Source organism: Pleurodeles waltl, chromosome 6, assembly GCF_031143425.1.
Source record: "Pleurodeles waltl isolate 20211129_DDA chromosome 6, aPleWal1.hap1.20221129, whole genome shotgun sequence".
Taxonomy (NCBI): Eukaryota; Metazoa; Chordata; class Amphibia; order Caudata; family Salamandridae; genus Pleurodeles; species Pleurodeles waltl.
Window position 1 is genome coordinate 414,066,844 of NC_090445.1, and position 16,531 is coordinate 414,083,374.

The 16,531-nt window shown below is 43.4% G+C and overlaps 1 protein-coding gene across 1 annotated transcript in view; it reads right to left on the bottom strand.

Moving 5' to 3' along the window:
* Positions 1 to 202: 202 nt before the first annotated feature.
* CYB561D1 (cytochrome b561 family member D1) overlaps positions 203 to 16,531 on the bottom strand; it is a 34,088-nt gene continuing 17,759 nt past the window's right edge. The window contains exon 3 of the mRNA XM_069238364.1: positions 203 to 5,246. Coding sequence (XP_069094465.1) covers positions 4,743 to 5,246 — 504 coding nt within the window. The 3' untranslated portion in view covers positions 203 to 4,742. The remainder of the gene's footprint in view (positions 5,247 to 16,531) is intronic.

Here is a 16,531-nt window from a genome sequence, read left to right on the forward strand (position 1 = left end):
ATGATCACTTGGGAAGAGAAGTGTACCTACCCACTGTTAAACTTCTTTTTGATAACAAGTTTTCATAGGTCTCCAAAATCAAATATATAGCCATCAAATGCGCTGGCTATCCTAGTCAGTCATGTAATTTGATACTTGAGTGTGTAATGCACTATAATCAACACGAAAGTGGGTAGATGCAAGTATTACCAGCACACCAAAGTAATAATATAAAAGAAGTTTAATGTATAAATGAGCAGCCCATAAACAGTGCAATGCCTCCTGCAACTGAAAGTTACCAACACAACGGACATTCTGGAATCCAGAATCCACAACAAAGCATATAGACCCTTATTACATAAATAAATAACAGATAAGTAATAATGTATGCAATGACAATGCAATATACATAAGCTATAACACCAAGTGAAATGCGATGTAACAGTACATTCTTTTACTTAAAGGTTAATGACCATAGGGGCAAGGCGAATTAGAAATATATGGCTACGTCCTTATCCACATTTTGCTACCTGGTTACATTTTCTAGGCAGGGAGTAAAGTTTTCAGTGCCTACAGATATTCAGAGTAACACACATTTTCTCTAAAGGATGCTTGTTAGACAACCGTTTAAGGATTAGGGAATCATCAATCCTCTTCTGGTCTTCCCACGTTAGAGGTGGATGCGGAAATGGAAAAGGTTAACCTTCTTTCCGGACACAGTTAGGCTGCTGACTCCTCAGACATTTTTTGTCTAATTTTACTGCAGACACCTGTATTGTAGTCAGCGAAAGGATTCTATGATTTACCAGCTTACCTAAAACTTCCACAAAAAAATATATTACATTTGCAGTTAAACAGAGAACTGAGTCACTTACTTTTACTGGAGGTGGAAAAGAAAGGCTATACCAGAAATTAGTGCTGGGTGTATGTTTTGTTACATGTGCATATTCTGAAATAATCAGAGTATGCATGTGGGAGGTAGGTCCAGGTTTTCCAATATTACCCAATTAGGCTTTAGAAAAAAACTGCCCAGGGTGGTGAATCGCTGAGCATCAACAGTAGATAAGCATATAGCACCCTACAAACACTGGTAGGGAAGCTCCCTCAGGCAGTAAGGAAGGGGCAGGGCCAAGCTTGCCACAGAAGGGATGACTATGTAGGGAACATGGAGGAGGCAGAGATATCTCTGCTCAGCAGCGGGATCTTTGCTCAGCAGAAGGAGTGCTGCTCGGAGCAGCTGACTTCAGTTGTCTGCTGGCTACCACTGACTAATTCCCCCATTGTCATGAGTCACAGGAGAAGTTTGCTGTTGCAGACGCTTTCTGCCAATTTGCTTTTAAACTATAGCACATACACACTTGGTGCATCATTTGTAGTTCAAAAATAATAAAACACACAGTTGTGAGTTGTCTGATTTTGCTAGTTTGCAAACACATACCAGCAATGAGTACCATTCACTTTGGTAACAATAAACATCTATTATTCCGCACCAAGCTATCTCCTCAAGGTGAACGTGAGCTTATGTTACGATGGGAAATTTTATAAGCATAACAGGAATAAGAAAGAATGAATGCTATTGGCCAGCGTTAAACTTTTGAGAGTTTAACACTTAGGCCCTGATTACGACCTTGGCGGATGGGATAATCCGTCACAAACGTGACGGATTTCCCGTCTGCCATATTACAAGTTCCTTCATATCCTACGGAACTTGTAAAACAGCGGGCGGGATATCTGTCACATTTTGACGGGAGTATCCCATCAACCCAGGTCGTAATCAGGCCCTGTGAGTTGTACAAATGTGTGTATATGAACAGCGTTACCAGTTGAAGGCATTAGTAGTGCGGAAGGGCTTGGTGAAGTTCCATACTGTATGTTCTATTTGCGACCGTGGTTGTTGGACAGGATTCTCAACAGCTGTATGCATCTTCTTTGCAGTACACTCATACATATTTATATAGAAGTAAGCTGCACAACATGAATTAACTTCAAAGGCACATAGCCAGCTTTTGTGGTGTTGCACTTGCTTTAAGGTTACATTTTGTACTCTGAGCCAGAAAGGTGTTTCAGCTTCTCCTTTACTATGAGCTTGCTGTAATGGAGTTTCATAACTCTGTGAGGGGTAGTGACCTCTTTCAGAACTGAATTTATCATAGTGCTAATTTACGGCACCAAAGGCTGAGGGGATAGGTTGGAGGGAATGGAAGACAATCAATCACATGGAACTAAAAAAACAATGCAGGAAGGCACTGAAAGAATAAGTTGAAGGCCCTGGAGATCAATATCAAAGGAAGAAGAGGACCATGGTTGTCTAAAATAAACTCACATCTCCACAGATGTGACCTACTTCATACTAAATATACACTGCCTATGTACCTTACATGATATAATAAAGGGATAGCATACCTTCGTTTCTTCTCAATGAGCCCTGTCAAGAGGTAGAAAATATTTCACTGAGAATACCCCAGGAAAAAATTGCAGGTGTTTCTAGTCACCCTATCAATGATAAAAGATAAACGTGTCCAAGGCTTACAAGTGGATCTGACCCTTCCATAGATCTTGGTCTGTCTTCTTGACTCCAAAGAGATCTCAGATGTTGGGGAGCCACCTGGTGATCCTGTACATAATCAATACAAATAAGTGCCAGTAGGGTGAAGTCCACACCTGGGCCCGGGAGCTCCTCAATGCCTATTTCATCCAGGCAGAATGTGTCCTTACTTCCTGCTTTTATGATGTTTGCACCCACAAACAACTTCTGAGTGGAGTCTGCCTGTACTGACCTCCATCAGTAAATGGCTATAGATTAATTGTAGGGTCACAGCTGACAATGGAACTGAGAGCCTGACCCTGGAAAAGTATGTGGGTGCACTGGGCTTAGTGGCACAGCTCTGCTCGCCTGAGAAGCACAAATCCCTGTGGTGTTGCTCAGCTAGCTTGGGGAGCAGTTCCCAGGGACGTCACACTGCTACCGGGAGGTGCAAAAGTCCAACAGTGCACCTCAACTTGCTCAAAGAGCACAGAGCCCAGTAATGTCATTCAGCTAGCCCGGGGTGCAATTCCCAATAGTACAGCTCTCTACCGCGAGAAGCATACAGCCAAATCGCAGTAGCAGTGTTGCTCTGTGAGCTCGAGAAGCAGATCTCAGTAGTATAGCTCTGTTATATTGAGGAACACAGTGCCCAGTAATATGCCCTGGTACCTCGAGAAGCGCAGATCAGCCTTGATACTTTGAGAAGCAGAGCCCAGCTGCACCAGCCCTGATACCTCGAGAAGCACCGAGCCCAGTAGTGCAGCCCTGCTACCTCAAGGAGAGCAAAGCCTAGCAGAACAGACCTGCTACCTTGAGAAGCACAGGGCCCGGTAGTATACCCTGCTACCTCGAGAAGCACAGGGGAATGTAATGGAGCCCTGCTACCTCAAAAAGCACAAACTTAAGTTGTGCAGCCCTGCTACCGCAAGAGGCGCAAAGTAGTGCAGCCCTGCTACCTCAAGAGGCGCAAAGTAGTGCAGCCCTGCTACCTCCAGAAGCACATAGCAAGGTAGTGCAGCCTTGTTATCTCAAGGACAGCAAAGTCCAGTAGTGCAGCCTTGCTACCTAGAGAAGCACAGACCCAGTAGTGTAGCCCTGCTACCTCGAGGAGCCCAGAGCCTCACAGTGCAGATGAGTTAATGCTTTATAGGAAGCAAAGCTTTGGGGTTATCCACAAAGAATAAATATCATCAGGTGACGAGGCTTCTCAAGTATCCCTGTAGTTCATCAGCTTATATTTTGTGCACTGCTCAGTTACATGAACTATGTACTGCTTCTAGGAGCCACCCTCTGACAGCACAAAATGGGCAATGGTATCAAAATACCACCTGTGTGCTAGAGTCGAAGGACACACACACACACACACACACACACACACACACACAGAGCTTTTGATAGGATCACACAACAAACCGGTAGGAAGCACGTACATGCTTAAATAAGTGGGCTATGCACAAAAACGTTTCACAGACTGCAAATGGATGGGAGGCGGGGGAGAATAGTCACATTCACAACAAACTGAGCCAGTGTCAGACACTGACAAAACGAGGGAATTGGAGCCATTTGCATCTGATGGTTCAACACACCAAATGAGGGACAAAGTCACTCGACCATGAAGGATCATAAACTATGAAAGACTGAGGTTGCAAAGCAAACTATCAAACGTTGTGTCAATGAAACGTGAAGGATCAAAAATCAGATGTGACGGTTAAACGCAACAAATGAATCAGATGATCGCTGGATGGAAGAGTTGGAGAGAAGGCAAAACACAACAGGAAAGAGGATGAGAAGATGAAGGGTAAAGAATAAAACCTGACGGGGAGAGAAAGTAAACAGGAGAAACAACATGGCAGAAAAAGAGTGAAAGGAAAAAGGGGAAGGAAGCAGATGGAGAGAGATTAAGGGTTGAAAAGATTAGGATTTATAAAAGGGTGGGGCGAGAAAGGAAGGGCAAAGAGAAGGGTGACAGAGTGATGGGTCACAGAGAGATGGGTGACAGGCGGGAGAAGGAGAGGCAAGTATAAAGTGACAAGTGAAAATCGAAGAATAGAAAAGAAGGAAATATAAGAGGTAACTGGTAAAAAGGAAATAGTTTAGAGAAGGGCAAAGGAAACAGATGGACAGAGAAGGGCAGATAAAGAAGTGGAGAGGCGAGAGAGAGGAAACAAGAGAGTGGGGATTGACGGGCCATAGTGAGAAAGAACCAAGCAGGGAAGAGGCGGAAGCAGCCCAAAAGTCATATCTGCACCTTCTTCTTGGGCAGGTAAACATTCACAACCTGATTCATGATTATTAAGGCGGGGTAGAGAGGCAATGCCATACATATGTACCAGGCCACGCCTTTAATTTGTGCCTGGAACCAGTCCGATGAGATGCCCAGCAGGATCGTGCATGTGGCCAGCAAATAGACGAGGAGTCCGCATGTGACATGATAAAGCTTCAGCCGTGATACTGAGGAGACCTTGACCAGTTCGGGGAAGAAGAGGAGCACTCCCCCAAGGGCTTGTCCGCATGTGGCTGCAATAGTGCTCATCCCCAGGATGCTGTGCCAGGTCGTGAAGTGAGGCAGCTCGCTCCGATTCTTGCTGGACATAATAAAGAACAGGCCTGCCGCAGCACACGCGATCACCGTGCCCTGCGCGAGCCAGTGCAGGCGCACCTTCGTCTTCCGGGAACAGAAACAAAATGGTGAATTATCCGGAGAGAAGAGGAGAATGGCCTCGGTCAAGGTAAGATGGTACTGAAAATACAGAGAACAGAGAACACATCAGGCATGACCAGGGCACAAGTCCTAAAAAAAAAGAAGGGGTGGGGGGGGGGGGACTAAACAAGTTATACAGTATACAAGTGGCATCATGGCGCGTGATATCACAGCATGTGACATCATAGAGAGTGACATGGCAAGTGACATCACAGGAAGTGACATCACCGGAAGTGGCATTACAACACATAACCACACAGGAAGTGAGATCACAAGGAATGACATCTGATCTTAGGACCTCACACATATGTTTAGCAGGTCTATACGAAGAACATTTGACAGAATAACCAGATTCAACAAATGAGATTTTGCATTTGGCGTTGTGCCAAAAAAGTGACACAAACTTGATGCAAAATCAGGGACACAATTTCAACATTATTTTAAAAAAAATCTCTGCCACAATGATATTGACCCAAGGAGAAACTTGGCAATAAATCAGTTCTGCTTAATCAGTTGCAAAGACTGCATTAAAAAAAATCTTAAAGGGTTAAGGCACCTGCTGCAGAGAGCTTAGTATGACCAGTAAATCTCAGAGAAATAAATATAATAATGGTAATATAACGCTGGTAGTTAACACATTGGGTGGAAAGATGCATGTCATGTGTAGTCACAGTTTTGAATCAAAGTAGCATAGAGGGTTAACGTGTCTCATGCAAAGCACATCATGATAGATTTTTATTTTTTGTAGATAACTATGTGGGCTACTGCTTTTACAAGGAGATCCTTTTGCTTGCAGTTTATACATTGTTATCCTTCTAATCTAGCACAGTGAGCTGTGAAGGAAATGTGACTCCTACACCTTGTAACCTCTTATCCCATGTAACACATCCTGTGCATAGATTTACACTTTTATGATTTACTGTCTATGTTTAATGTGTACTTATGATGTACACATGTACATATGTAAAGCACTTTAACACCCTGCCCTAGGATAAGTAGCACTATAAAAGAAATAAAACAAAATAGTGATATTTAAATTGCTATTAGGGTAAATACAGGAACAGACCAGCATATCTGACATTCTTACTGTGCGTTCATATCTCTTATATCCAGGGACTGACCAAAGTCAGAATCATGCCTCTCTTTAAGTACCTTTGAAGTCACAACAAGCCGTGTACCTTTGTTTTCCTTCCACTGCATTTGCAGTTAGGTGTGAAGCTCCACAGAGAACAAAAGTAGGCCTGATGGTCACTTAACTTCTACCTCGGTTTTGGCCGCAGCTTGAATTTAAAATAAAAAAAGCCTTCTTCTTGCGACCTGCACGTTGCTGCTCAGAAGAAAAGCAGACAACATGCAGGCGCTGATGACAAACATTACACCGGGACAAGTTCAGCATATTAATTATAGTGCGGCACAACTACTTGGCAGGGTGGACGGCATCCATCTTGTGAAAAAAGTAGGTGGATGCTGTGTACCCATGTGTACCCCCGACTTTTGCCCTGGGTATGACATGAACACTGAAATCAGCATTTCAGGGGGCCACACAGCTGGCTGCCTTTAAGACTGGAAAGCCCAAGAGAGTTTAGAGCCACTCACTCCAGGGATAGATACAATCAAGGGGCAGCTCAAAAGATACACAAAACTTGTAACTCCTTGAGTTGTACACTCACGAGTGCCGGTCACCTATAGGGTTTTATATGCTCAGTAGACTGGCAGCGTGCTACCAAACCTATAAGAGTGGACGGGCACAGGGATAGCCCAGAAAGAACACAATTGCTGATAATATATAATTTTCCTGATGCTGTTCACATCTAAACAACTGTAGATGTCTGAGACATCTGCTTAGACTATGCTCAAGCTATATGAAAGCTGGAATATAAATGAAACTAAACAAGACACAGAACAATGTAAGGGTAATGAATGATGTTCCGTGAAATCATATTTCAGTGAATGTCTTCTGGCACGAAACAGCACATTCCAGACCACTCTGAAACTAGAAAGTTTATTGACTTCTATAGATGTAAACTGATGGCCAGAAAGTTGGTTATACTGAACACTTGATTACTGGGTCCTAACTGCTGTGTGAACCATATCCATTTACCATGTTCTTGTATGGACAACCAAGAAACCTCATCAACTCAAAGCACTAAGCCAAATCCAGGTCTCTTTCTTTGAAGGTCAAACACAACACACTACGTGAGATAAGCTCTTCCATTCCCTATAAACCCCGCTAGTGACAATGCTGGCAGCTGGATACTTCAACATTGATACTAAATGAGGAAGCTTCTCAAAGCTGGTGGTCAAATATCAACAAAACCTATCTTGGCATCAAATCTGCCAACCACTGTGGCAGAACTCAACAGACCTGGCACTTTACAACACTCTGGCAATCAACACTAAGGGGATGGGTGTAATGTTTTAAACATCCTCAGCCACTGGCACCCCCATAAACACCCATTTCCTATTTTTCTATACAGGTGCAGAACACCATGTCCACACTGTTTAGGAAAGTAAGCGCTCTGTGCTGCTAAAGCAACTCATGTCAACCAGCCTAACACTGACATTTCATTGATTTGTGCAGCATATGATGAGCTGCAAATTCCAGAACCACACCTCTCAACACAACGCAGGACATACCTAATATAAACTATTCTAGTTGCAGGTCTAGAACACCAGAGACATACAATACAAATTGTTCTCAAGCTCCACGTATAAATATCTCCAGATAATCTACATGTAAGGTTGTGTAAGCATGCATTAATACATATGAACGCACACACACATATGTGCATGCATGAACATACACGTTGCTCAATCTTAAACCACAGTCATATTATTGCCGGCAAACATGGCAACACTTGCACTGACGCACACAGCACCTCTCAAGACACTCACATTGCACAAAAACTTTTTCCACACAAACTTACAACACGCAAAGCATCTTTCCAACAATCACTCCCCCAACGTGTACAGTGCTACCCGTCTGATGGTGCACTATGGCACGCAGCAATATGGTGTAATGCACTGTCGAAGATGGATAGGATAACATGTAGCAACGAGAAGATCAAGAAAATGAAAATGGATATATGTGTTTTACAAGCAAATGGGGAAAATCGGTAGATGAGAGATTCATCAGCAGAGCAAAGCTGGCAAAGCCGCAATCAAGGACTTGGTTTGCTGTTGAATCTACACAGGATTCTGACAACATTTCGAAACTCTAATGCTTCAACTCTGATATACCACTATTTAAGGCTTTCTGTTACGAACTTTCCAAAGACTATCACAAAGATTGAAAACTCCTAAAATGGATATGCCTTGTGCCGATGAGCTGTGTCTAACATAGCTCATCTCTGCATCAGGGCAATGCCTAGCCAGCTTGTGATATTTTACATACTGAAGGTAATATGGGGTGATCCAAGCAATGTACTCATAAGAACATGTGTTCTACACTAGATATTCTGATAAAACCATGCGAAGTCACTCTCAACAGCCTCCATGAAGTAATACATTTGAAGTTCATTGCTCCCCATGTCAATCACAATTTCTCTAGAACTTGTAAATTGACGACCTTACCTAATATACTCCAAAGAACCACAACATCAGATGTATAGCGCAGTCAGTAGCACATATGTGGTTTCGAGCTCTGGTAGGCAAAAATTCCCTTGAACTTCACACATTCATTACTGGGGCCATACGTGAAGGCAGGGGCCAGGCCAAATACCTCTACCTAAGAAGCTACCGTACCCCGCAAATTAAAAGAGTCTCATATCGTTATCTGTTTCAATTTGCCTTTTAAGACTCCTTAGATTCTGAATTTCCACAGAGGGTCAGAGCTCGGTTTTCCTTTTGGGACTGATGATATAGGTGCCATTAGACATTTCTTGGAGATTTTTATGCTTCCCTTAATGCCTTTCTGCCTGAATGCTCTGGTGATACATTAACTGCAAAACAGGACAGAAGGTGTAAGCATTACACAGAAATGTATCACCAGGACCCTAGTTAATCCTTGCACAGTGAGGTGGCAAGGGCATTGAAAGCTACATGTTCATTGATGATGTGACAGGACCCTTCAGTACCCCAGAGAAACAAGTGCAGAGACCTATTTCGATATGACCGTAAGACTCCAACTTACACGAGTATGAATTTGCAGGATCCCAACGACAGCTGCATCCAAGATCACACCTAATGTTTTAGGGACCGACACTGCAACGCCACAGATATCTGAGGTAAGTTGAGGCATCCCTGTCCAGAACCTTTGCACACTAATACTCTCAGGTTCCTAACTTGAAATGGACTCAGAGTGCTAAAATAGGTGGAAGTTGTGACTACTTAACCAGTATACACTATGAAACAAGGATTATATCACAAAGCAAATTTTGTGTCATCAAAAGTTTTAAAGGCTCAAAAATCTTTCATTATCAGACAATCTGAACAAGGGGCACACTTAAAGAGGTATGAACACCATTATTTCTGGCCCTGAACACATGTTTCAAGGACTGCAAACCAACACTAACAAGATCATTATAGTGACATAAAAAATGCTGGTAGTAATCTGCACAATCAACAAGCTGCAAATATGAGCCATGGAGATGTTGGTTTGTAGGGTCATAACCCAAACACCTAGTGGAAAAAATAGAAATAATAAAAAAAGAAATACTTCCAATTTGTCCACTACCTTGAAGATCTTGGATTTAAAGAACCACAATAGTGCATAAGTCTGCATAACATCTGCAAGCATCCTTTCATTTCTTCCCAATGCTTCTAACAAGAGCTGCAGTGTAAAACTCAGGTGAATGCTATTGTGAAGGGATACTGCTCTCCAGCTTCTCTATGTTCCAAGGGTCACTTCTTTGAGCACGGAGAGATATCATGTAGCCTTGCAGCTCTCGAGCAGCTCACAGATGCTGGCATGGGTCAAGACTGTAAAAGATACATTCTTCCAACTATTCATCCACCTGCAATGTTCATCCAGACTCTCTACACCCAGGCCAATGGTATGTGTTTGGTCAGGTTATCCACTTGCAGTCACGCCTTTTCAGCTGCCCAAATAACCTACTCTCACCTTCCTACTTTTCTTCCTTCTTCAGTTTTAACCAGCAGTTCCTGACCCTGTCCATCCTTCTCTCCTCCTCCATCTTTCTTGACAAGCTATGTTTGCTGTAAGCACTAAGAAGTGAAGTTTTAGCTGCCCTAGTATTTCACAACTAAATAGGTAATATAAAGATAGGCAGTATTTGGATCAATGTGAACAGAGTATAGTTCAGGAATGACACAGCTCAAGGTCGTCTGGATATTTCAAGAGTATATATTATGCTTAAGTAAATGTATTGCTGAGGTAACAGGGTATGGCGGAGGCTATGCATGGTGTGCGCAGTCAGAATAAAATATACAATGTGCACTTCAGTACAGGAAAGAGTGACTGACAATGTGCTGTTTGCTGATGGCGTGCAATGTGTGCATCAGAAAATGGTGGCAAGCTAAGAGCTTATTTTCCGTTACCGCAAAATCACAGGTTCCTAATTATTGCAGGTTCCTAAAACACAGAGTTCAAAAAGCCTGGTGGTCTACCAGGAAAGAAACCTTAATGAATAACAATTTTATAGTCATGCTCATTTGGAATCAAACTTTTCAATGATTTTGCACATTGAACATGTTTGTTTAAGTCTCCATCCCCCTCTTCATAAGATGCTTGGTGAGAAAACGTTTGTTCAATCGTGGACCTTATTACACAAGTGGACAGTGTTTCCTTTAATCATATTTGTACAGGTGCTCAAATGGAACACATGTTTATTCAGCCCTGGACTTTGAAATATTCACATCAGTGTTATATCTCTTTCAACATAACTGCTATAGGTTTGGTTATGTTATTGTTTGTATCACCCAGGAGGGTATCCTTAAATCAGCAGGTGAGAGCCTTGCCAAAGACGGGTGGTGGGAGGGGGCTATTAGGAAGCCAGGTCTTCAACTTCTTGCAGAACTGAAGAAGAAGGGAGAACACTCTGATGTGTGATAGAGGAGAAAGCTGGACCTCTGGATCTGGTTCTGCGTTAGACTGCGAGTAGCAATCTGGCCAAGCAGAGGTGTCTGGAAGGTTTGTGAAAGGGGATGTGGCTGTTTAAGTAGGTGGGGCCTATACTGTGTAGTGCTTTAAAGGTGTGGTTGAGAATTTTTAACTGTGCACGTTTGATTATTGGAAGCCAGTGGTGCCCTTTGATGCTCGGCATGATTAAAATGCTGTGCAGGAAGTTGAGGGTATGTCTGCCTGATGAGTTGTGGATGGTTGGTAGCCCTCTGGTCGGTTGCTTGCTGCGGTGTGGAGGGTGTTTCCATAGTTCAGATTGCTGGTGACGAGAGCATAAGTAGTGGTCTTGTGGATGTTGCTAGGGAGCCATTTGAAGATTTTCCTTGTATTTTTAGTATGTGGACACAGAATGCTGTAACTGCACTGACTTGAGTTATCATGTCCTGCTTGCTGTCTACGATAATCCACAGGTTCTTGGCATGAGTGCTTGGGATGGGTGTGGGTCGTAGCTCAGCCGGCCACCAGGTGCAGTACCATGGCAAGGTTCTCTTACAGAAGATCACAATATTTGTCTTGTCAGTGTTGAGTCTGAGACATGTTGACTTCATCCAGTTGGCCACTTCGATCACGCAGGGATTTGACTTGTTCCATGTGTTGGGGGTCATATCCGAAAGGGAAAGTATGAGTTCCATGCTGTAGGAATATGAGAGGAGACTGATGTCAGGAGCTCAGCGGGATCATGTATGTGCTTAAGAGCTTCAGGCTGGGAGACGAGCCTGGTGGTACTCCACAGATGAGGGTTCCGGTGTTCGAAGAGTAAGATGCCCGGCTGATCTGAGCCCTGCCAGTTACAAAGGAGCAAATCAATTTGAGAGCAGGACCTTGGATTACAGTCTCATGTAGGCAATGGAAGAGGACAGAGTGGGAGACAGCGTTGAATCCTGCAGAGAGGTCCAGAAGGATGAGGGCTGATGTGCCTCCTCTGCCCCGGGTCATGCTGATGTGTTCTGTGGCTGCGATGAGGGCTGTTTCTGTGCTGTAGTTAGGTCTGAGGTTGGACTGTGTGGCAGTGAAGGGTTGGTGTTGTTGAGGTGGTCAGAGAAGTGTCTGTTGACAAGTTTCTCTGGGAATTTGTGGCTGGGAAAGGTAGCTAAATCTGGCATAGGTTTGGCAAGAACCTAAACAAACAAGTTCCAAATCAGCCCTTAAGTATGTGTGTAAGTAAATTACATGCTGTGCACACTCCTGCTATCAGGTGTTGGCCTGACATATTACAAGTTCCGGATTCGAGGTGACTCATGGTCCCTGCCATGGAACCCACAATCCACCAGGGCACATACTACACACCTTCCATTGTTTTTATGTCCCATCATTGGGTTCACACTGCTTTGGTATCATTGCACACTGGAGACAGCTTTCGACAACTGAGAACAAGAACAATTAGGACTTCCTTCCATAACACTGAGCAGTACTTCAAGAACACAGACTGCTGCGCGATCTTCTGGTTTGAACAGCCAGGGCAGGTCATATGAGAATGACTCATTTGGGGGGAGGGTATTGCCTATCTTGCAATAGCAAATTTCTGTGGTCAGACCAAGATTATGGCTGTAACCCTCTGTCTACAGATGGACCATGACAAGCTAACTGTTTGATGTGTAATTGGACGATCCAAGAAAACTATTTGGCACGGACAGGGCAGAAGGTTTTGCATTATGCAGAGATGGAATGCCAGGCCTGTGAGTCCCAACCACCCATCACCTGTCTGGACAAGGTTGTGCCTACACCTTCCACACTGGAAGGACATAGCCATGGTTCATATGGATGTTAACCACCAATTCCCATGGCTACTGTTTGGAGTTTCAACCCCCTCACCCCCTCAATCTCTGACTCCACCTTGCAAAATGAACTGCCTCAAAATAGTGATGGAAGAGCTGTCAGCATTTCTACAAAATAGGGCAACAGAAATTGGCCAACACATCAACTGGCACAAGGAGTGTACCCTCACTACTTTCTAACCCTAAAAATGGCAAAATCTCAAGAACCATCTGGGACTTCAGAGCGCTCTACACCACATTCAAGATGGTCACCTTTCTCTATGTCAGTCCACTCTTGCCTGCGAGAGTCTATACGGTGACACTCAACCTCAAAGCTGCCTATTTTCATGTTGCCATACATCAGATACGTCAGCAGTATCGAGTTTGTGGTTAGTGGAACACATTATAAAATCAAAGTCACAAAAAATCAAAATGCAATCATAAGGAAAGCTTACTGTGGTATCCTACTTCTCAGGTTACCCAACAATGTTATGGAATGTCAGGGTTATGAGGGTTCCCTGAGAGGTGGTAGAGCCAGACAGACCAGGGCTGAGCATTTAACTACATCTTCTCCAGGCAGGGTCATTTATTTATGTATTCAATTTACAATAAACTCTCTCTTAATCTACTCACATTGTCTGTGTATTTCTACCTGCCAACTTACATCAAAACACTTACACCATAGAAAGAGTGATGGCATTACAGAGGCTGCTTTCCCTTTATCAGACGTTGTGTCCTTCAACAGTAAGAATGATAATAAAACTGTTGGGAATTATGGCATTATGTATTGCCTTAGTCCCGAAACAAAATTATACATACATCCTTTGCAAGAGTGTCTGGCCAGACAATGGTCACAGGCAGCTGGGGTCTGGAAGGATCTAGTGGTGAAGCTCAGTGTCAAGCACAGAATGCACCGGTGAAGAATTTATTTCTCAACTCAGCACATTCTTTCTCTAAGCCACAGTCACGCATGACCATTAACAGGGATGCATCAATGACATGGGCGGAATTGCACATTGGCAATCAAACGATACAGGATCAGTAGTCTCCCCAAGAGCAACACCTCCACATCAGTGTGATGGAGCTCAGAGAGGTGAAGTCAGCCCTTGGCTTTCCAAACAATATTTCACAACGAAATACTCCTACTTTGAACAGAAAATATGATCACCATGTTGTGTACCCATTTTAGTTATAGCTCCATGCATGTTAATTTAAAACAAAAGGCCGCTGTGCACTTTGATCTATATATATTTTATTCGGCTTCGCATTGTTATTTTTACAATAACCAGTTTTACGGTCTTGTTTTAATTTCTTCTATCTAACTGTTTTGCTTAGCCCAGCACTGTGTTCTCAAACAAGACATTCTTGATCACTTTGTGCTTCAGTCAAGGCTACAGTTTGGTACATTGCCGGTGAACGTGGTAGAAGTTTAGTCTCCAACATTCGTAGAAAATACACATCCTTACGTAGGGACATTTTCTTAGAACATTAGTTGTGTATTTATAAAAACACTTCTTAGTCCCATTACACGTCAAGAGGGAGATTCCAGCCAGGGAACCACGACTGTATGCTGAATACTTTGCTGCAGATGCTAACGCAGACTACAGGGCTTTGCTCAGGTATGAGGGTCGATGTCCTCCTGGGGGAACCGGAAAGGCAGGATTAGAGTTTAACATGCTGTGCTCAAATTATGATTCAGACAGAAAATAGTCCATCGATTCTAGTGGCAATATGATAGCGTTATTCTTATGCTTCACTCTCATCGTCACCATTTTAATATCGTCATGTTGTGTTGTTCTGGTTATTGCAGCTCACGCTTTACTATCTAAAATGCAGTCGTTTTTTAAACCAGTCTTTAAAACCTATACTGCTTTCATTGTCATTTATATATGAGACCGAATTGTGAATGAGAGAACCGGATTCGACCTGAGTGACCACGACTTCCCTGAGAAGTATGATATTTCATGCGCTCGGCTGCCCAATCATCACTACCTTTCGGGAGAGACGAGGCACTGCTAGTTAGCCGGAGCAAAACCCGGATTTAGAGCGACAGGTGTCCCCCACAGTGGGTCATACTCAGTCTCCCACACCGTGGACGATCTTGCTGCTCAACATCCAGTAGTCTCATTAGAATAATGAGAGCTTGCTCGACATGGTGCCACCTACGTTTGGTCAGGCTCTAATTTTCGGTTCCTCCGGAGTATCTCTGTCTCATTATATATAATGACACCTCAATGCCGTATGCGGAGACGTCCGTGGTACTGAGGATTTCCACCACAGCTGTGTAGGTAATCCTACTACAACTGACGGTTGTTCAAGCTTGAACTTTAAAAGGAAACCCCATTTTGGTGTGCCTTCTCTGAACTAATAGTGTTACTATCATGGCGAATCCACAACATGTACAAATAGCTGTTAACATGAGACAACCTCTTACAGCACACTTACTAGCAAATGGCCTAACGGCCCAGGGAGGTCCAGTCACATTTGTGGTGGACATCCATGCAGCTTATAGAACAGAACTTTTTTACTCTTGGGTCACATTTCCAGCAGTTGATGGGAACACTAATACATTTCATCAATATACACCTGCGAACGCGCCTGGATAATACAGAGCGTACGCATATTTAGAGATACCTCTATCTTATCAAGAACATAATAATTGGCTTGATGGCGCCCTACCCCATACAATATTACCAGTAAGGTTAGGTCCACTAAGCAATGACGGTCCTACCTGGCCTTTATTGGCCACCTATACACCACATCCTGCGGTTCGAAATTTAGCAGTAGCTGAGGTCTGTTGCTTATACATTGAATTAACAGCAATATATAGATGATTAGTACAATTCGTGATGCAAACATTAAATACAAACCCAGCACGTGCTGCTCCATCACATCCACATGCAGCAACGCCAGGTATAAATCCGGCGACTGTACATTCGATTATGGGTAAAGTACCCGCCAAACGAGAGGAAACTCTGTTTTGGTTAGCACAGAAAATTAATACACTGGAGGCAGTATTTCCCCATACGGGACCTCAGGAGAAACATAGAATATTAACGATGTGCTTGCCTTTTGGGATGGTCCCTACAGTAGAAAACTGTAATACCTGGGGTACCCGGTATTTGCCGCGCTCTATACAACCGCACACGGTACACCGACACTTGCCAATTTACCAGAAGTGCTGAAACAAATTCAAGATGAATATGGGGCTGCCCCAGCCCTAGATTTGGGGATGCAATTGATGGGCAATTTTGCTACTGTGTCCTCATTCATTTTAAGTAACCTTTAAGGGGAAGCAGTCGCACGTGCAGTGCGCATGCGGCTTCGTGACATTCCGCAACAAGAAAAAGAACGAGAGCTGCCTAAAATAATAGCAGAGACTTATTCAAGTATCGGTTGAGCTAGCCTAGGGGCCAGACCACAAAAACCTAAATTTCAGGGTAAATCAAATAAAGATAACCCCAAACAAACATGTGAGCGTAATAAGA